This window comes from Prunus persica, chromosome G3, assembly GCF_000346465.2.
Source record: "Prunus persica cultivar Lovell chromosome G3, Prunus_persica_NCBIv2, whole genome shotgun sequence".
Lineage (NCBI taxonomy): Eukaryota > Viridiplantae > Streptophyta > Magnoliopsida > Rosales > Rosaceae > Prunus > Prunus persica.
Window position 1 is genome coordinate 20,599,396 of NC_034011.1, and position 22,447 is coordinate 20,621,842.

General features: G+C 36.8%; 2 protein-coding genes and 1 long non-coding RNA gene across 7 annotated transcripts; 2 read left to right on the top strand and 1 right to left on the bottom strand.

Annotated features, from left to right (window-relative positions):
* LOC18783553 (zinc finger protein CONSTANS-LIKE 9) lies at positions 6,089 to 10,659 on the top strand. Of its 4 annotated transcripts, none has more exons than XM_007215382.2 (6): positions 6,089 to 6,333; positions 7,175 to 7,890; positions 8,028 to 8,255; positions 9,043 to 9,347; positions 9,695 to 9,830; positions 9,946 to 10,659. In XM_007215382.2, exons 2-5 carry the CDS (start codon positions 7,303 to 7,305, stop codon positions 9,828 to 9,830), a joined length of 1,257 nt encoding a protein of 418 aa, XP_007215444.1. In that variant the 5' UTR covers positions 6,089 to 6,333; positions 7,175 to 7,302; the 3' UTR covers positions 9,946 to 10,659. The 4 variants fall into 4 exon arrangements, with proteins under 4 accessions (XP_007215444.1, XP_020414972.1, XP_020414971.1 ...); XM_020559383.1 differs by having other exon boundaries at positions 6,117 to 6,333; positions 9,695 to 9,809; XM_020559382.1 differs by having other exon boundaries at positions 6,118 to 6,333; positions 9,972 to 10,659.
* On the bottom strand, positions 11,063 to 14,194 carry LOC18782142 (RRP15-like protein). 2 transcript variants are annotated; one of them, XM_020559385.1, is made up of 9 exons: positions 14,088 to 14,194; positions 13,479 to 13,970; positions 13,286 to 13,387; positions 13,099 to 13,180; positions 12,952 to 12,971; positions 12,771 to 12,831; positions 11,924 to 12,003; positions 11,496 to 11,603; positions 11,063 to 11,333 (listed from the first exon to the last, which is right to left on the bottom strand). In XM_020559385.1, exons 2-9 carry the CDS (start codon positions 13,923 to 13,925, stop codon positions 11,274 to 11,276), a joined length of 960 nt encoding a protein of 319 aa, XP_020414974.1. In that variant the 5' UTR covers positions 13,926 to 13,970; positions 14,088 to 14,194; the 3' UTR covers positions 11,063 to 11,273. The 2 variants fall into 2 exon arrangements, with proteins under 2 accessions (XP_020414974.1, XP_020414973.1); XM_020559384.1 differs by having other exon boundaries at positions 13,479 to 14,002; positions 14,088 to 14,192.
* LOC109948191 lies at positions 16,024 to 17,188 on the top strand. Its single transcript, XR_002270798.1, has 4 exons — positions 16,024 to 16,169; positions 16,425 to 16,529; positions 16,661 to 16,747; positions 16,919 to 17,188. It is a non-coding gene; the product is annotated as an uncharacterized LOC109948191 (long non-coding RNA).

Below are 22,447 nucleotides of genomic sequence, written 5' to 3' on the forward strand. Positions count from 1 at the left end.
AATCACAACCATGCAAAATCAAGCCTCTCTAGTCACTCAAGCAAATAAATCATGCAAGCTAAGTTATTTTGAGCTAATCCACCAAATTTTCTTCTCTGTCATGCCACAAAATAGGCCAACTCTTGTCAACTCTAGTAAGTGACCTCCAAAATTACAATGCCTAGGAAAGTTCTTCAAGGTAACACCCATGATGTTTAAGAAGGATTGGGTTTTAAGCGAGACCATTGCGACCCCTCCAACCTTCCTGGAAAAAACTTGGCTGTAATTTCAGAGACCCTTAACTGGTCATCCTTGAGTTGCTCCTAAACCCATGCCAAACCATGCCACTGCAATTTATTTTGGCTGGAAATTGATTATTCGAACCATTTCAATACACATTCATGACCCCAATAATCAAGGGGGCTAATGTTGAGGCCCAAAAAATCCAAGGCCTTAAATATATTTCTAGCCCAGTATGACACCTAACTTGGGAAGAAACCCAACTTGGGTATGCAAGAGTTCGTCATATACGCTTGCACACGTGTCACGCCAAGCAAATAAGCAACACGCTACGCTACAAGCTTAAGTGAGCTCAAGCTACGCGAATGCTTGGGGCTTGCTGAGCGGGTTGTGGTATAGATGGTTATGAGCATTCACGAAGCCTATTGATGAGTCGAGAAATGGAAGTTTTGGGCTGCTTGGGAGCCCTGAAACTCAAGCCCATTTCTTGAGCCCAAATATGTGGGTAAGCATAAAGGAGAGAAAATAGCCCAATACTTTAGGAAAAATAGCCCAATACTCTAGGAAATTAGCACATTCCCTTAATGGGTTAACCCATCACCTTATAATGGCTCAAATGACCTATACAATATCTGAAAGTCTCCAGCACATGGCTCGAGACAAAACAACGACAAAAGCCAAAGGTTACCTTTGTATGCAGGCTGCTGGAAATCTCCAGCACATGGCCAAAGACAAATCCCAACAGAAGCCATCCAAAAATCCAATGGATACTTGAGCAAAACACCATTTAGACCAGAGCCATTACCCACTCATTTCTCCTACCAACTCTTGCCATGAAATAAGGGTGGAAAAAAGGTGAGATAGTAGCCAAAAATAGGAGTTTAACACTGAAGCAGTTGTGGGAAGGCCTTAGAGCTCTCAAAAATCTTGTCTTTATGTGTTTGGATAGAGGAAGGTTTCACAAAAGAGGTTGAATCGAAGGAAGAGAGGAGAAATGGAGAAGACTTAGTAAAATTGGAGATAACCAACTAGGATTTTCTTGGGAAAAATAAGCTTCTAGCGCCTATAAAAGGGATGCACCTTCTACCCAACAAAACAACTCAAAAAAGGGCAAGCAACACACATCCAGAGAGCAAGCTTCATCTCTCATCCCTTAAACCTATGCAATTTCGAGCCTCATTTCTCTATCTTCTCCCATTTTCTCCTCTGGTAAATCGTTATAGGGCTTGACAGAGTTTTCGTCAAGCTGCCGGCATAGTATGAAATATCGATAATATCGAGGAAATATCGAGGATATTTCAGTTTTTTCGAATCACGGATATATCGGAACATATCCATGTACATATCGTATAAATATCGACGATAATATCAGAAAATATCGATGTCGATAATTTCGCTCACATTTCAGCAATATTTTGTCAAAATATCGGTGTAATATTGCTAAAATATCGATGTGAAGGAAAAAAAAAGGGAAAAATGGGAGAAAAAAGCACAAAGGGGATATGAACCCCTCCCATTTTACTCCTCCAACACCTTAAACACCATATCACTTATGTTTTTGTGATAATATGCTAAAATATTTATATTTATATGGGTGGTATGTTAACAATTATATGCAAAACTATTTTGGGGATTTATCATTTGATGACTACTCTTCACAATACACTTACTCTACACATAGAGATGATGAAGATAGTGAAAAATTTGAACCTCGTAGGAACTCTATGTGGTGCTAAGTCATTCATGTATCTTACCATGCAATGTATAAAGTGTAAAATATTATAGTAAATCATTATATATAAATGATTACGGTGTATTTAATCTTTTTTCATTAATTATTACATATTTTTTACACTCATAGTGTTTGCCCGCTTGCTGTATAATCAACTTAAATTAGTTAAATCCATCATGCAATGCATTTCCTTCTAATTTTTTATGATAAACTCATAGATAATTGACTAAATAAACATTCTCCAAAGTTTCAATAAAAAATTTCAAGTTTTTCTTACAATTTATGTGGTTTTTATTCAATTTTTATCTATATCGATAATATTCCGATATTTCCATTGAAATTTTCATATTTTTGGACTACCGATATTTCCGATATCATCGATATTTTAGACCTTGGCTGCCGGAAACTACTCAACACACCCATTGTTATTCCCCCATCTCTATCTCTCTCTCTTTTCAATAAACCCTCTTGGAATCTCTTTCCCCTTGCCTTAAAAACTCTGTTTCTCATAGGAAAGCGCAACTCTTTCTCTCTCTCATGTTAAACTCATGAATGCTCAGCTCTCATACCACAAGCTATTCATGCAAAGCCAAGAATTTATATGTAAGCAACTGTTGCTTTTGTTGGTGAAGATAACCAAGGTGCTTCCTAATGTTTCACTACCCTTTCGAAGCATTCTTGGGGTCTGATTCTCGAACTCAAACACTGGGGGTAATTTCACCCATTTGGTCCTTACGGTAGCCCAGCCCATTTGTAGCTGTCGGAACGAAAAAACCCCTACAAAAACAAAGTTTGTTTAATTTTCCAATTCTACTTATATGAAATCAAATAAAAAAAGAATGCATTTAATGCTATATTGTAATTTTAAATTGTTAATGGGAATGTTGGCTCCCAAACTTTCTCATGAGGAGGAAAACTAAAATTCAAAGGGGGAGGAGGGCTTCACTTTCCCCCTATTTACGCATGTGCAAGGCAACGATTTCTCATGATTGGAGTTACCAAACATGGGAAAACAATTGATTTCTCATCTCCAAGTCTCATTTCCAATTAACCAAATGAGGCCTTAGAGCAGTTCCACCGGTCCCTTTTGCCAAAGGGCGCTGCCTTGAAAAGAATGCCCACACCAAGCACAAATGGTTCGGGCAGCAGTGGGCCCTACCCAAGCCTAGGCGAGCCCAAAGGCAAGATTTGCATGGGTTGTTACCTGGGCAAGCTGACCTCATGATGATGTCATTGTGACGTTAGCGGCCAATTTAAATACCAAAATTTTAAGTTAAAAAAAATTAAAAAATACAAAGAAATTCAAAATCTTTTTTTATAAATACCTAACCATGTTTTTCACTTCCCATACCAAAACTCCATATAAATTCCTCTCTTCATATCTCATGTGAATAGTTGTTGTCATGGTAATAAGTGGCAATGCATCAAAAAATTACTAAGGCATGTATTATTTGTGTGAACAGTAATTGCCCCTTGCCTTCCCTTGTCTTTTGGCCATGACAAATGAATGGAAGTGCTCTTAATACAAAGGGAATATTGTTTTAGACTAAAATAAAATAAAAATTTTATGTGAAAATCAAGATTTGGAAGTGAGACTTTTTTTAAGAGCAAAAATAATATGTTTACTACCTTTTTCTCTATCAGATATATTTTTTTTTTGTTGCTGGATCTGTCAGAATTTTGTTGGTGCAAAGTCGACTAGATATTTCTAAAAATACAAATTGACAGTTAATCTGTCTTGGCAGCTTACTAAAAGCTACAAGATATTTTCTTGGTCTATCTCATAAATATCTTGGTTGATTAGTCAATGGCTCTCCACCTGTTTCAATCTGTAGTTGCCTCAGTGGACCATTTACTCTTATTTGATGGGAAATTCTATTTACGGGTCACTACAAAGTGCCTTGGGCAGAGATCTTTTCAAGGATCTAGTTGAAATTTCCACTTTGCCAAATCCCAAACTGCAGGATTTTTGTTCTTTTTTATTTTTTCCATTGGACAACTCATAACTGTCAACGAGCCCCTTCTTGAGTTTCCCTCAATACTGTTCATGCATGATAAAAAATATAATAGTTTTCATTCGCTTTTTCACATAATTAAATAGTAATTTTGAGTTTTGTGTTAAAGATTAGTATGTTATTGCCAATCGGATCTAGTCCAATAAAAAATGGCTTTGATTTGCAAATGAGTGAGTTCATGTTCGAATCTTCATAATACTTTAATAATGCATGTGAGAAAAACTTTTATTCCCTTTCTATCTTTTTTTTATTATTACTTTATTTTTTTAAAGTTATGGAATGTGAATTTAGGTCAACTGTTTTATTTTCTCTTTGCTAGACTTCAATGCCATGCTGGCTGTCTTTTGACCTTTATCAATGGCATGACTGGGAGATAGTCCAGGGAGGGAGGAAGGGAAGGGAAGGGAAGGGAAGGGAAGGGAAGGAGGATATTATCATATTATGGGGGGCCACGTGGCAGGAGGTGAGGGAGTCAATTAAGCAAGAGGAAGGGTAGTTGGGTAAATATCCCAACATAGTATTAAGATAGGAAAAAGGGTAGCACTTTTTGTGAAAGTGGGGTTGAATCTCACAGGTCCTTTCTTTGTCCATTCAAGTGGGCTTTTGATTACGTACACAAAGCCATTTTCACAGCCTTATCTGTCCACATAGTATATTGCTTCATAGCATCTCTCCTTCCTTCATCATATCCTTCTATACTCTCCTCCTCCTCCACTATGCATTATTATTACTCAACTTCCTAAACACTGCCATCTGCCATTTTTCTTGTTGCTTCCAACTTCTTTGGGATTTGCCCATTTGTAAGAAATCAATTGGGGATGAGAAGACGAAAGCTGATAGATGCATGCTCTCTTCATTTTCCATCTTTATATTAATCAATTGATAATGATAGACAACCCTAATTCAACTATTATATACGTGAGATCTGCATATCATTAATAGTCAGAAATGATTCATAATCTTAGAAAATTTTCATAACGTCATATCGAGAAAAGGATATATAATTTACACACTAAGTTATATAAACCCACAAATAACCTTAGGAGTATCATCCAATTCATCATCTACGACTTGTTTCTTGAGATTTTTTTTTAAACTATAATTAGCATGTTTAATATGCAATACATGGCAAGCAATGTGATAGTGATGCACCAAAGTTATGGTACAAGTAAAAGTGTATTATTTGTAGGGTATTTTTGTGGGTTCTTATATTATGTCATGGAGTTATGACAGGATGATAATCATTATCCACCTATTATTGTTGAATGCCATATGAGACTTTATTTTCACTTTTTGAGAGTCTTGTTGGTGCCATGTTGCCTCATCGACACTCATTGAGGTTTCTAGAGCTTTAAGGATCGGATTTATGGGATGTTAGCATTAAGAGAGTACGAAAGAAAAGTACCCATTTGGATATTGGATTGGATGGGCGCCTATCAAATGGATACCTTAAAAGGAAAAGAAAAAAAAGAGATGAAAAAAATAAACATAAACAAAGAAAACATCAAAAGCAAACGATAAACAAAAAATTAAGACCAAAGGAAAAACCAAAAACAAAAGACTATGGAGGGACAGATGTAAAGGAAGGGATTGGGACACATGACAAACCACTTAATGAGAATTAGGCCACATATTTTTTTATAATGAGGAATTAGGCCAATAGATTTTTTATATGATGAGGAATTAGGCAATGGATTTTATTTTGTTTTAGATGAGGAATTAGGCAATAGATTTGTTATTTTCTTTTTTATGAGGAATTAGGCAATAGATTTTTTTTATAAACAGGAAATAGGCAATAGATTTTGATTTAATTTAATTTTAGATGAGGAATTAGGCAATAGATTTTCATTTTTTATTTTCTTTTTAATGAGGAATTAGGCCAATAGATTGGAAAGACCATGTGGATGTACCTTTTAACAGCTTCACCTTATTTCTATTCCCAAATGGAAAAAAATAATGTCAAAAATAGAAAACAGAGAATCAGAGAGATATGAGAGTAGCTTGCAAAATTAAATATGATTTATAATGATGGAGGGACCTGGAAAAGGGAAAGGCCTAACTTTTCCTTTCACTGGGAAAAGGACATGGACCCACATAAGTAATGCACTTTTTATCAACTTTGCTGAAGTCACCATCTTTGGCCTCTGACAAAAAACATTATGCTTATGCTCACACCCACCCCTCAACCCAAACCCCATATCCAGTCTTTCTATCTTTTCCATCTCACATAGAAATTTTTGGAAAAAACCTCCTATCCTAGGGTTCCTTTGCCCTGTAGAGTTTTTATTAAATCTCCAACTTTTAATTAGTGAGTTAAAAGAAAAATCAAAAGCTGTCTACCGATCTTATCCTCCCTCTCATGCCACGGTAAAGTTTCCTGAATGCACTCTGTGTCTGTTAAATTTTCTGTTGCTACTTTTCAGGCTTGTTTCTAGTTCAAAGCTTTTCTGGGTTCTGTAATAGATTTCTTCTGAGTTTTTCCTATGTTGGTGGGTCTGTTGATATGCTAGACATGGCGAGAGATTGGTCCTTAAATTACCCTTTTCTTCATTTTGGTTCCATGAGAAGTATGAAGCTAGTCTTTGTGATTTAGTCCTTCAATTCTGTTTTCTTTTTGTGGGGCTGGAAACTTGTTAATCTGTTCACTAAAAAGCTCATCTCTTTTGTTTCTGGGTGATGCAAAGTTGTCAAATTTGTTCACTTTTTTTTACTTGCTGCTTTCATTTCTTTGTTTTCCATTATCTGCAAATCTTGTTTGTTTTATTTTTTCGATGAAAATTTCTTTGCTTCTCTTTATTACTAAAAATAAACTTATTTGTGAAGCTGTTTTTTGAAATCATGTTTTTTGTTTCCTTCACATAATTTTTTTTGTGTTATCATTTCATATGCTGAAGCTGAAATAATTTTGGATCCTTATTCCCTGCGTTTGACAAAATCTTTTTTCTTTTTTTAAATTCATTTTCAAGTTTTCAGATTAGTACTCGAACCATCTCTTAGACGAGAAAAAGTTGATCTGGAAAGTTTTATGCGCGGCCATGAGGTCTAGAATTGACATAGTAACCTCCTTGTTTCAATTTCAATAGGAAACAGGAAAAAGAACATTTTTGTTGTTTAAATTTCCTTTTCCACAAAAAACTTATTCGTCTTCTTCCTCTAAGATATTTTGACAGTAATAATACTGAATATCTCTCTATGACGTTGTTTGAAGGTTGCACTAAGACACACTCAGCAGAATTGTGGTCTTTCTAAAAAGCTGGTTTCAGTTAGATTGATAAATTGTTTGGACAAAACTGGACAAGTTTTGATTAGAAGAGGAGAGAAAGAGTCAGTCGAAACATGGGTTACATATGCGATTTTTGTGGGGATCAAAGGTCCATGGTGTATTGCCGGTCTGATGCGGCGTGCTTATGTTTATCATGTGACCGAAATGTCCACTCTGCAAATGCCCTGTCTAGGCGTCATTCAAGAACACTTCTTTGTGAAAGATGCAATTCACAACCCGCATTAGTAAGATGCACAGAAGAAAGAGTGTCTCTTTGTCAGAATTGTGATTGGATGGGTCATGGAACATCTACCTCAGCTTCAGCACATAAGAGGCAAACGCTCAATTGTTACTCTGGCTGCCCATCAGCTTCTGAACTGTCTTCTATCTGGTCATTCGTTTTAGATTTACCTGCTGCAGGCGAATCTGCTTGCGAGCAGGAAATGGGATTGATGAGCATCGCAGAGAACAGCACTGGAAGTGCTTGGAGCCCTCCAGAAAGTAACGCTAAACAAAATGCATCTGGTACAGTTGAAGTGAATGGTGTACGTTCCGTTGATAAGTCCGGTGTTCTTGTTGGTTCCTCTTCGGTGCCTGAACTTAACCCTGCTACTCATGTTGTTGGCCAGCAGGCCGGATCTGAAAATGCAACATTGCCTAAGGTAATTATGAGTCTCAAAATTACTATCTTAATGCAACATTGGCTATAAAAAACTTCTTCTCTAAGTCTGTGTGTGATTTGTTCTAAGTTTGATAGTGTTTTCATCAATGACCTTTATTTCATGTTATTAATATACAGTTATTCTGTCATGGGACCAAAGGTCCTGCAATCCCTGAAGATGATGACCTTTATGATGATTTCGATATGGATGAAATGGATTTGAATCTTGAAAATTATGAAGAATTATTTGGTGTATCTCTGAATCACTCTGAAGAGCTTTTCAAGAATGGTGGGATTGATAGCTTGTTTGGGGCAAAGAACATGTCCAGGGGTAATTCCAATTATCAGGATGTGGGTGCTGCTGAGGTAATTTCATCTCATTTTTATTGCTTTATGTTACTTGGACTTTCTTGAACTGCTTTTGTTCATTGCTTAGGCCCTTGTCCTGAACTTTGTTACTGTATAACTGGAAATTGCTCTCTTATGTAGCTAGAAAACTAACTATGCCATATTACTTTGAAATAATCAACTACAGAACTACATTATATCAAACAAAAAATAGTGATTATTGGTAGAGTCCATTGATGTTTCTAATTCTCACAGCAGCCTCATTACGTATGCTATTTTTTTATCTGCAGAACTTTGGACTGGCTTAAGTATAAAGTATGTGTGGCTGTTCCATTAGTAAAGTAGGCTTTTTACCATTTTTTAAATGTGTATGTGAGTATACTGGAGAAGAAGTGTAATTCTTTAGTCTGAACAAAGCCATACTGTCAGTTGCTCTTCCAACTGATGCCGGAAAATGCATTTGGAAAACTATTGTATCAATAATGGTTTGATGAAATGAGGAAAAATAATGTTGTGATGGCAGTTGGAATTTACTATTAGAAATCATTTCATCAAACTATTGTTTATTGTACTTGTCAAAAGAGAAAAAGTGTATTTTTAAACTAGTCATGTGTATAAAATGAGTGCTTTGGCTACCAAAGTTTTATCTTTGAAGGCAAGTGGCCATACTAAACTTTGTTGTTTTTTCCTTCTTTCCTTTTTTTATTTATAAATACTTCCTACTGTTGAACTGTTGTTATTAAAGCATGTCTAAAATGGAGTTTATGAAATGTACTTGTGGTTAACTATTAGTGCTTTTTTCCAGGGGTCTTCAGTTGGACTGGTAAATGCTTTACAGCCAGCATGCAGTAATGCTGCCTCTGCTGATTCTGTAATGAGTACGAAAACTGACCCAATTATTTGTTTTCCGGCAAAACAAGCACAATCAAACCTTTCATTTTCGGGTGTTACTGGAGAGAGTAGTGCTGGAGATTGTCAAGACTGTGGGGCTTCCTCAATGCTTCTCATGGGAGAGCCGCCATGGTGTCCTCCATGCCCTGAGAGTTCCATGCAATCAGCTAACCGTAGTAATGCTGTTATGCGTTACAAGGAAAAGAAGAAGGCACGCAAGTAAGTGTACTTCCAGAAGTTAGATATATTAATGTGCAAGCATGCACATACACACACTTTATGCCGTGTGTAATGATTCTTCATTCATTTATTACCAAGTTGCATTGTTTTTCTAGTTTCTTCACCTCTTTGTATGACCACTACCCGGGGTAGACTTATATGTTTGTTTCTAATTATTTCCCATTTATGGTAGATTGAATGATACAGTGTATCTTGATTTTCTTCTGCACTCTCCTCTGGCTGAAGTCGTTGCACTTTCACAGAATTCTTATCTGGTCATGAAATACTTTTGCTTGCTGTTCTGTCTTTTAAACATCTTTTTTTTTTTGGTTTTGTCTTTTCAATAGGTTTGACAAAAGGGTGAGGTATGCTTCTCGCAAAGCAAGGGCTGATGTAAGAAAGCGTGTGAAAGGGCGCTTCATTAAAGCTGGTGAAGCTTATGATTATGACCCCTTGAACCAGGCCAGAACCAGAAGCTACTGAGTACAATTTTTAACTATGTTTTATAAAGCAAAAGAAACACTTGCTGTTTGATTGGAAAGACTTACTTATTGTCACTTAATAATGAATGAAATTAATGTGTCTTTTCCTTGTGCAGTGATAAGCTGTATGATTGTATCACAGGGCCTTGGTTTCCATCGGGAGAAGAGGGTTGATGCAAAAAGCCAGGTTCTGGTGCTTCACTAATGAAGTGGAGGAGCAGATTTCTGACTCCACATCACCATAACAGATTGACAGATAATGACATTATCCGGATCGCATAGCCTGTCCTGTCCTTTAAGCTATGAGCTTTCCTCACCTGTTCTGTTTCTCTGGGCAAAGTTCATCTGTTCAATCATTCTCCAGGGAGGATTCATGTTGGTCTTCCAGCCATAATATGCTTCGTGTTGATTATCTCAGTTATTATATTTTTGTCCTGCTGGTCTGATGACCTCTATAAAAAGTGCCTGCCATGACATCTTGGGTGGCCAAACTTGTAATTGCCTTGTCAGTAGAATAGCCTGCAATTATTTCCTTCGCTTTTTCTGTTCATTTGACATGCACAGGATCTGTATGTATGCCAGTTGAGTGTTATGAGATCTGACCTAAAACCATTGTTGGGCAGACTTTAAACTTGAAGTTGTAAATTGCAGTTTCTTTTTTTGTGGACCTGGTTACACAGGTTACACAGGAACAGAGGATGGTTACTTATGCAGTTAGGGGAGAATAGTTTGTAATATCTTTATACCAATAGGGGAGGGGGTGTTATTTGTTTTTGTTGCCATCAATGTAAAAGGTTTTTTCAATTGGAATACAGTTCACCTTGTAACTATAGTGGTTATAGCTGCTTTATTGTGGGGATCCAGATCCTCTGTTTTGTTTTTTCTGTGTCATTACATGCTTGATCCGGATCCCTGATCAAATATACTAGAAATCGTCAATTTTGCCTTTTGCTAAGGTTGTAGGCCACAGATGCCTAGGACATGATAATTTTTCATCATCCAGCTCTATGACTGACGGGCTTACTAGTCTCAATCGTTACAAAGGTCGATGCTACCACATCGAGCCCGTTGTTGTATCCAAAAGCCCAACCCTTAGACCAGGTGTGATGGTAGAAATGCCTAAAAATGTGTAAAATTAGAATACCGAGGTCAAGCAAATCCAGAATATTGATTCGCGGTTCCTGTAAGTTGCTGGGCCAAAAAATTCTGAAGGTAAAAGAAAACTAGCACAAATGAAAAGAAACCAGAAAAAGAAACTGAAACAGGAGAAGAGAGTGATCATGTACATACTTTGGCCATCGCATCTTGAAGCAGTGATTCATAACAATTAATAAAAATGGAAAACAAAATTCCTATGCAGTAGCAACAAGGAAAACATATTAAGTGGACAAAAATTCCGCCTAACAAACAATAGGCATGTAGCTGTTTGAGCAGTTCGACAGCATTAATCATCATCAGAACTATCTTCAGATACTCTTCCAATGTCATCTCCCACAACTGTGTCCTGTACATAGATTGCAGAGCAAATGTCACTGGAAACAATAATACCTAATAGATGCCCATGCACCCTTAGTGTGTGTTTTTGTGTGTGTGTGAGGGAGAGAGAGAGAGAGAGAGAGCCCTTGACAAGTGTAACATTTAACAAGATGTGATTAAGGATCCTTACCGGCATCTTATCCCAGTCCTTCAACTTGGAATTTGTGAGCATGTAATTATCTTGTAATGGAGCCCAGGCAGGCCCTTCACCATCCACCGGGCCTTTAGATGTATGCGCCTGCATGTTAAATCATTCTCATATATAAAACCCACAAGAAAGATGATTGAAAAATATATTGGCAATTTGGCACTACCGAAGATGTTTGCATCTTAGTTTAGGTCTACCATTACAATTTCACAGAACCATGGGGTAGGAATATAATTATATTTCAGATTATTCCACCAAACAAATTACGGAGCAACGATATATGATGGTTAAAATATTTGAATGTAAGAAACAAGAATGTCTACAAGCATTCCTTCCACCTGTAAGAAACGTCAAGATGCTAAAAAGCTGTGGCATAATGCAAGAAACTGATAAAGGAAAAAGGAACCAACCTTTGCAGAAGCACTAGCACCTCGGGAGGACGTTTTGCCCAACTCCGAAAAGAAGGCTTCTTTTCTCCGCTTTTTTATCACTGGAAACATTTAGACAACAATGACTAGATTAAACACACAAGTGGAACCAAGGTTTCCACATTATAAACTCAAACATAGCCACTGACTAGCAAAACATGTGTTCAATGAGTCTCCCAAACAAATATGGGACTGATCAACTTGTCCCAAAATGGGACTAAGATGCATGGGAATAAGGAAATATTTCATATACAAAAATGATGATAAGCTAGATTCATGCCACCCTAGTTTCAATGCTTGTAGGTACATATGACAAGGCATTGCAATTTTTGTCTCAGGTGAGATAAGTCAAAATATGGACATGATGACATGGCACTTCAAAATAAGCAGAACATAACTTGCCATAATATGGATTATTTACAGATGTTGAGTGCTTATGGTGATTTTGTGTGCACCTGGTATCCGGAATTCAAACCAACATTTTTAAAGGCAACCAAGATATGAGAAACAATAGAATACCTCAAGAAAAAGTAACAAATCCGACAATGATATGAACTATGAGATGTGTTTGTGTGTGGGTGTGTGTGTGTGTGCGTGTGAGAGAGAGAGAGAGGGATGGGAGGAGGGTTGAGGAGAAAAGTTTATATTGATATGATGACAAGTATGTTTCCAATCTCACATTAGACTGTAATACCAACATATTACTTTCAATTTCAGTTAAAATTTTAAAACCAACTTAAGTCCATAGTTGATATCTGAAAACCTAACAACATAAACTGGCAAGAAGAATGAGGGTTCTCAAATTGTAGCTGCAGTACTAAAAGCACACCTTTTGCATCTTTAAACTTGGAAGGATTCAGTCCTTTCTGAGCATTTTGTGCCTTGTTGACCTGCATTAGACACCAATAGGAACTCACGATTCAATGTGGCAGCAGAATACAATCTTATCAAAACAAAATTTAAGTTTTGAAAACAAGCAAACAAGATTAGATTCTCATAAAGCAACTTACAGCATTGAACAACTTGACCACTGAGAGTCCAGCATTGCACATGGTAAATGTGAACTAAGTCAGTATGAGAAAGAAATTTGATAATGCCCATAAGAGAAATAACCTCTGATCACATATATCTTAACCAAGCGGATAAAAATGGGGTACCTCCTTTCGTAGCAACACCAATTAGAAACTTTTCATGCGAGTCCAAATAGTTGGCAGGCTTCACATGCCCCTTTTCTATTACCTATTAAATTAAAAGGAACTAACAATTAAGCATTAAACCGTAAACATACAGTTGCAGATACATTCATACACATTACAATAAAAACATATTGAAGATATGAATTACCAATTGTTTTTCCTTCTTAGCCTCACCCTTGACCTTGCGCTCATTCTCCTCTTCAGCAAGCTTCTCTGCAACAAGTTTCTTTTGCCCCGACAACACCGGCCCCTGCGAAGCACTCAAAGTTCGTTACTTTAAACACACACAAAAATCCCAAAAGCTAAACAATTAGACATTAGAGTTCAATTCTATTACTCACCAATACATCTTCAGGAACAGTCTTCTTTATTATACTCCTGAATGCCAACCTAAACGCATTGCTACCCTCCGTAAATCTCATGATTCCGGGCAGAATCTCACCGTGCTCCTCATCATCTGAGAACCCATTATCCACATTCCTTTCACTGTGGTCGCCACCTTTCTCTGCTTCTTCTCCTGAAGAAGACCCACCAATCAGCTCGTCCTCATTGTTGCCCAAAGGTGTAGCGTTGTCTTGTTCGGATTCGTCCTCTGAATTGTAGTCTCGGGCTCGTTTCCGATACAGTTTCTGCATTTTCTTGTCAATCTTCTTAGGCTTCATGGCTCTAATGCTTTCCGCTGACTGTAACATCTTTGCTTTCTTCTTAGCCTTGGAGCCCTTCTTCTTCCCAATTTTCCTCTTCCTTGGTTCTCTAGCTGCTTCTGCCATATGGGTTTCTTCGGCCATGGCTTTTTGTGCTTCAAACCGAATCAAGGTTTAATCTTTTGGCTGCTGCTAATGGGGGAGAGTTCAAAATTTGATTGCTTGTGACAATTAATTGCAGAGTCTCAGAGACTTTTGGACAAGGAATGAAAACCGGAAACGATGGAGAGAGTGCTAGGGTTTTACCTGGCCGGTTGGGCTGCAGAGAGTAGAAGCTTAGCTAGGTTAGCGTGGTTTTACGAGAAACCCCCTTTCTTTCTTTCTTCTTCTTTTTTCACCAAAATATCTGTAGAAATCCTTATTTATCAATTTAAAAATAAAAAAGGCTGTCACAAGTTTAAAAACAATTGAAAAATATACTTTTCTTTTTGGTAATTAGTGACAAATAGCGATAATTATGGGGGAAATAGCTCAAAATACCACCCATTTTATAATTTTTTGTCAAAATACCATCCCTCTCCAAAAATTTTAAAACTGTCACATATAAATACATCTTTATTGTCCACTGATTGCACTCATATCACATTTTCAGAAATTTTGTTCTCTCCACCGACCACAGCTTCTTTTGCTTTGCAGAGTCGTAATCGATAATATTGTCTGCTCCACTAAGATCTTCGTCGCTGCCTACCACACATCCACCGGAAAGGCCCTGGCTTTCACATCGTCTTTCGCTTCTTCTCACTTGGACTCATCGACCCAGCACGCCAACTCGCTCAACAGCTTGCCGGAGTTGCAAAGATCGCTCACTTCTGTAGCTGCCGGCAGGATGAAGAAGGCATTGGGTCTCAAATCGCCGGGTTCGGGTTCCAAGAAGAGTCTTGGGTCGGGTGGGTCCGGGTCGGGACCTGGAAAGCCCAAGCGGGTTATGACGGTGGGTGAGCTAATGAGGATCCAAATGGGGATTTCTGACGCTATGGACTCTAGAGTCAGGAGAGTTCTGCTTAGGATTTCTGCTGCTCAGGTGAGCTCAATTTCTGTGCTTTCTTATTTGTGATCTTGGTTGATCTGGTTTGATGGGTTTGATTTTGTTTGGTGGGTAATGCTTGATTTTTATCATTGTGATAATTGTGATGATGGGATGGATGTGGAGCTTAATTTTGTTACTGGTTTGGCCAATTTTGGATTTTGGTTTTTCTTACTTTAAAACAAAAATTCTTTCTTCACTAAGTGTAGTTCAATCTGATAAAACTGACAATGCAAAATGTTTCACGAATGTTTAATTTCATAATGGGTAATTTCAAACTTTTGTGAATGGTTATCTGCCTTGGAATTGTAGTTAATCAAGCCTTGTGTTTGATCGACTCATTACAGGTAGGAAGCTTTTTTGTTTATTTTAAATTTCAGGTATCCATCCCATTTATGAACTTCCGCCAGAAGTAATTAGGTTAATGAATCTAAACTTCATGCCTTTGAATATTCATCCCGTACAATCTATGTACTTTTGTTGCAGTGAGTTCTACAGCATGGTAAGGAGATTTTTATCTATACAATAGAGGAAGTCAAGAGGTTGTCACCCAAGATAAAACTTACACTCAATGAAGAGGTCAAACCAGGAAAGCCAGATTCTGAAGCAGCAGTCAACACCGAAGACCAGTCATCCATTGTGGGAGCTGCATACTAATCTGCCCCCTTGTCTCTAGCTATATAATGAAAAATTGGAAAAAAAAATTGGAAAATGGAACTTGATTGTCACATGAGATTCTGTCTGCTAGGATGATGCTATCTATGACAAAGTACACATGCTGGAAGAATTGGTTGAGTTTCCCTGCATGCTGAAATGGAGGGGGGCAGTGGCCTGTAATGCACATGCAATCTGGAGAGTCACTACTCGTGATAGGGTTAGGGTGTTATGGTTATTGGTTGTCTAGTTTTGCCAAGAGGATCTCATAGTGCTTGCTTGTTTGGGCGAATTGAGTCAGTGGTAGTCCCACTGGAGCAGCTCAAGTCCTCTGATTTTACTGATCAACAAGAATACTATGCCTGTAAAATGAAATAAAGGAGCTTTTTTGGTAATGAACTTTACTTTTGGACACACACATGCGCAATGAACTTTACTGTCTTTGATGGCATTTTGTGTTATTTGTTTGATAGGAAGGTGATGCTGCCGTTGCCGTTGCTAAGGAGGTGAAGAAGAACAACCATGTAGTAAGAAAGTTGGAGAAGCGTCAACAGATTTGCACCCTTGACCAGCACATTGAAGAGCAATTTGGTGGTGGTCGTCTATTGGCTTGTATCTCATCACGACCTGGACAGTGGCTGTGCTGATGGGTATGTGAATTTATTTGCCTGTGTCTGTTTCTAGTCAGCAGATTTGTCATAGGCATATTAGTGTAGTTACCGTATTGCAAGGGCTGAAATCTGGATGATATCAGCTTCTTTTTATTGTTGTTTTAAAGTGAGGTATGTATGGGTCTTATGAAATTTTTACAGAAATATATTGGAGGGCAAATAATTTTATTTTAGTTTTTTATTCCCAAATGATACCCAAAACATGTAAGCTTCACACTATGTTAATTTCTGCAGGATGGGAAAACATTGGACAATGAGTTGGAGGTTGTTGAGGGAATGAAGCTAGACAGGGGCTACATATCCCCTTATTTCATCACCAACCAGAACAATCAGAAATGTGTAAGTTTTAGTTTGACCCAGCGATAACTATGTCTTGAAACTGTTAGATGGCTGCTTGTTAAAGTTAGCAGCACCTCAAGTCCCTTTTTGCTTGATGCTGATTATCTTCAAACTTGTGTATGTGCTGATAGGAATTGGAAAATCCTCTAATCATAATCCATGAGAAGAAAATCTCAAGTATTAATGATGTGGTTAAAGTTTTGGAGTTGGTTTTGCAGGTTAGCATTTCTCTGGTTAGGTTCACTAGTTTCTTCGTTTTTACTATGAATTGGTTGACAAACTTTGGCTCCTTTTCAGAAGCAAAGGTCTTTGTATTTTGTTATATATTTCAGAACCGAAGTTATAAAAGAAAATGGTTTTCCTCTTTGCTAATTGAGAATCATCTGCAGTTATGATTTTAGATCTGTAGATAACCTGTTGTTGCTGATATTGCTACACGGGAGGAGAATAGAACAGCTTGGAAAATGTGCAAGAAGGGAGAGCTAACTCATACAACGAAGAACAAATTGATGAAGTTAAGATCAAATTAGTAGAATTTGTGAGCTCTCCATTATTTATAATTATAGGTAGGAAGTATGTATGTAATAGAGCAAAGATTGGTTGACTATGTAATAACAATTGAATTGTCAAGTTTTATGAAAGAAATAATTTTTGCTTCTCGGGATAGTATTGTTAGGGTTTGGTGGCGATTTATTTTCCATTTCTAAATTGTAGTCTGTAATGGATGTGTGTGTATTGTATGTAGATTGACTTAATATTGCTGTCCTATTGCATGTGTATTGTACTAATATTGTCTGTGTATTGTATACATATTGTATGCATATTGCCATCGTATTGCATGTATATTGTGATGCTATTGCTATCGTATTGCCATTATATTGCCCTAATATTGCCTCTCTAGTGTATGTATATTGACTACGGCTCATCAATGGGTTTACAGTTTAGGCCATACTTCATTCAAAAAGAAGATGAGGAGGAGAAAGAAACAACGTGCCTTTCAAAAACAAGCAGTCAGGTGCATCATAATTGCATCGTAAGACATTGTAAGAAATTATTTTAAAAAATAATAACAACTAAAAAATAATTTACAAAAAAAGGAAGGTATGAATAAAGAGACAGAGAGCGAATAAGGGGAGAAAGAGACAAAACGAAGCTAGAGAGAGACACAGAGAGAGAGCTGCGCTACAGAAAGAGAGCAAAGAGAGAGACAGAGAGTTGCACTAGAGAGAGAGAGAGAGAGAGAGCCAAGAGAGAGACAGAGAGCTGCGATAGACAGATACCAAAGAGAGAGAGATGTGCCAGAGAGAGAGAGAGCCGAGTGAGCTTGAGAGAACAAAATTTCTGAACATGTGAAAAATCAGCAATAAGTGGACAAAAATTATATTTTTATAGGTGATATTGTAATACTATTGCTATCGTATTGTGGTTATATTGCTTTAATATTGCCTCTATAGTGTACATGTATTGGCCTAATATTGCTATTATATCGTATGTCAATGGCCATTTGGTCTAATAACAGAGTCTCCACTTCGTTGAAAGTAATCTTGAATTCAAATCTCATGGACACGACAATTGTTATCCATCCTTATATTAGCATGAATTGATGTTGACCTTTGAAATGATAGTTGGAGTTGCACATCGATTCATATTCAAAAGGAAAGTAATTCTCTCCCTCAATGAATCTTCGTTCAAAAGAAGGCAGCTATCAAATATTGGGTACAAAAATGCAAGATCCACAGTAAATTAATTGGGCACAAACCACATATTACAAAACTAGGATGATTTTTGGCATGCTTGAAAAGACAAGGGCCAAATACAACAGAAAAGAAAATTCATTCAAGCTTCTCACTAAACATGGCTCAAGCACTCGACCATGGTTTCAATCCAAACCTACCCAACAAGGGCATACCACGTGTCCATCGTAACAGAAGAGTGGCATTTACAAAGCATGAACTGCAATATGTTTCTTTTTCTCCTAAACAAAATTGTTACTAAAATGGAACAAAAGATCCCTAACATAGAGCAATACAAGCAAAGATAGTCAATTTTCATACACACAAAATTAGTCCTCATCCATCCCTGCATGCTGATCTCTCTTACTAGGGCCACTTGCTGGTTTTGCCATTATAATATGCAAGATAGTCAAAGCACTGTCAATAACCTTTTTTTTAATGAAGGTATTAAACATTAAATAGGCTGCAATCAGATGGATTCATCATTTCTCACACATTTTTAGCTAGCCAGAAAACCCCCAGCATATAGATTTTCTATTTACTATCAAGCCTTCTGCACTGAAGCCATATTCGTTATAAAAGTTCAACATTTCCCAAAAGTAACTTTCAATTTTATTTTATTTTTCCAAGTTAAAAACTAACATTTGCGACCGTTCTTTTGAGTTATAAAGGAGTTTGTGCTCTGAGTACACACGTGCATACATGCATCTGTGCCAAGTTAAGGCAACTTTGAAAAAAAAAAAAGAAGAGAAAAAGACTTCACAAAATGTATAAAAGTATAAAATTAAATAAATAAATAAAAAGAATAGTCAACTAATTCATAAAGCCTCGACTTTTTATTATTATTATTTTTTAAACTGTACGTAGTTTAGCATTTTTTCTGCTTTGGCCTCAAAGATGCAATCATAAGATGTAGTTCATACCAAATTTGGTTCGTCAGGTTTAAGTAGAAAACCTGGATATGAAACTCTTACACTAGGCATCACTTTACCCTGAGAATGATTTATATTCACTTCGTACCTTGTCAGGGTTGCTTGCCTGCATGCAATATAACCCCAAATATCAAATGTAGTTATAAAGCAGAGATACAAATTATATAAAACAGGTCACTATTGAATGACATCATTCAAGACATCAGTGAAGCCTTACGTGTAAAGTTTTCCGCCTTATGTGTGCCCACAGTTAGAACAAGCAAGCCAGGAGCATATGACAAAACTAAACTTATACGTATCAAGTCTAAAAGAACAAATAATGTACATTAAGTAGGACCCTTTTTGCCAAAACAAAGCATATTGGATCCATATCAGCAAAGCAATAAGAATTGTCCAATTTGGAAATCTCCAACTCAATCACCAATGTCATAAATCAATATTAATAACAATTTCACGAATCAAGCACAATCTTGGATACTGCACTTCTGTTTCCCTGACTGGAACATGAGCAGAAAGCTTCTATTATGATCTACAGTAGCATCGGTGTCCTAGAATTCAATCCACGTTATTTGTTTTGAGCCTAAAAACAGATTATTCTTCATTCTGAAAATGCACAAACTTAATAAGAGTCCAAGACTTCCAATTTACTAGTCATAGAAGACTTCCAATGTCACTCTCCTTCTCCCCTTCCCCCTCTCTCCTCTCAAAGCAAGACTAGAACGTAAAATCCAAACAGCCTATCCCACTCCTCTAGTACCTAAAACTAACCATGTATATCTTAATCCAATTCCAAACCAATCTGAAGGGGAAGCATAAATGATGGCTTCATCTACCAGACTTTATAAAATAAAATAAAAGGGGGTTGATTGAAAAGGCAAGCTTCCAACTGTTGCTTTCATTGCACAAGAAGTTCCTTAGAAGTCATGCTCCCACTAAACACACAAATTAAATAGGGCAAAACAATTTTCCCATGCTATAACATACTCATTATTTTTAGCTACAAAAGAACTATTCCTTTGTTAATAATAAGAAGCAAAATATTTCAGGCATAGTTTGGGAGGAACTTAATTGAGCTTATATTGGCCTAACTATCCAACTTTATCTATTTATTTATTCTAGTATCTTAAAGGAAAATTACTCAAGCCATTGTTATAGGTTTTGCTCAACCTGCATAATGAACATAATAAAAACCAGGGAGCACAAACTAGCATACAGAGTGAATAAAAATAAAATTTGAGAACAGAACTGTTACCATCCACCAGGATGCCCCACGTAAACCACTAAACTGATAAGACCTCATGGCACCACGATACTTTTTGCAACTTCCAACGCCTTCTTCAGTGTTGTTTCTGACTCTGATAATTGTTTTGTCACCCCCCGGAAGATAGCCAAGATTGAAAGCGACAAGCCTAATCACCCACGAAATCAAACCTTTCAGGAAGCAAGTTTTCTACTAAGAAAAATAATGCAGTAATACGTTCGATAATATTTCCATACAATATGAACATGATATTAAGTATAATAAACATTAGTCGAATATTCAATAACTTTCCTGGTTAATATACAGAACACATTCCGACTTCAATAAAGAGCCAAAAGTTATTGAAGCAAACAATATGAATACCGATAAGTTTATGATTATACAAATCGAACATAAAACAGAAGTACAAAAATGATTTGCATTAATCTTGGCCATTAGAAGAAATTTAATAGCCTTGAGTTTCTTTCTTATTTTAGCTCTGCGCACGTTTCTCATAAATCAAATGCCAATTGCATTAAGATTTTAAACACAGAACCATAAGATAGGAACATCAAGAAACTTGGGTTATAGTGAGTACCTAACAGATGTATCTTTTGGGGAAAAAAAAAATACTCAAGCAGGTAATTTTTTATTTATTTGCAATTTACCTCAAATGCAGGGCAATGAAATGCTTGCTTTTCATTCTCATTCTGTCAACCAACGTTTTCCCCATTTCATTAATAAGGTCATTAAACTTCAAGGCATGATAATTTGCTCTACACCTAAGTTTTTGTAAATTTGAATCCAATTTATTTGAAAGCCTGTAATCAAACTTTGTGAGCTGAACACCCTGCACATTAGAAAGCATAACAAACAACTGTAAATTCTATATATCCCAAAAAAGGCACTCATTCAAGCACTGGAAATTTTTCTTCCTTGGTTATATACACCAGCATATGATAATTAACAAATTCTTTACAAAAATGTGGTAGGTTCTCCTGAAATACACTTACAATATTTTTATTAAGAACAGGCACTAAACGATTCTGGTAGCATTTTGCATTGCCCTTCCTTGGGACACGCATGCTATATGGAATCATTGCTTTTCCTCCCTTTGTTGGAAGCTGTTTAATGATTTCAACATCTTTTGATAGAGATTATATAAACCAGTCTACATCAAAGATTTCATCAAAGTTGCTGCACCAAATACCCGAATAACAATATTAATCCACAGACAGTTTTGCTTACATGGACCTTTACAGTAGTTTTGTATCTGTGATATGGTGAAAATGACCTGGAATCCTTCCAAAATAATTTCTGGCCCAGCTTGAGAACAAGAAGAGTAGCATTCAAGATATAAGCTGCAACAAGAGCATCAGTTATCTGTAACAGAATCAAGAAAGAAGCACAAGATGCTGAATCAGCATAAAAAACATGCATGATAACAAACCAGTCTTATCACTCATGGAATGAAAAAGTTACAAAGTCCTATCAACAAGTCCTATACAGGATCTACTTATAACCAGATGCCTAAACGAAATAACAAATCAAATTTAGACTAATAAAGAAGCCATTTGGAATCTGAATGCATAACCACAATGTACTTTAAGCCTTAAATGAAGATATTAGAACGATAAGTTAGGCCTCAAATGGAAGAAAACTAAGATGGGCGTCTACTGGATTAATATGCAGCTACAGCTCAATCAAGAAACTCACCCCTCTTCTTTGCTGGTTTAAGCCTCCACTAATAGCAGTCAACAAATATGTTTTCACATCAGCAGCTGCAACATTTAGGACATTGGTTTTGTAAATCAAAAGCCTCAGATAAGTTAACCAAAATCATAACAGAATCGATTCAATTACGACGTCATTACTGCAACCATGGAGAAAAAAACCATAAATAAAGTTGATTACTTTACTTGCAAAGTTATCGGCGGCACGCTACCATGGAAGAAATTCGATTTCCTTGTACACTTGTTCAATCTATCTCTTTACACTGTTTCTTCATCTATC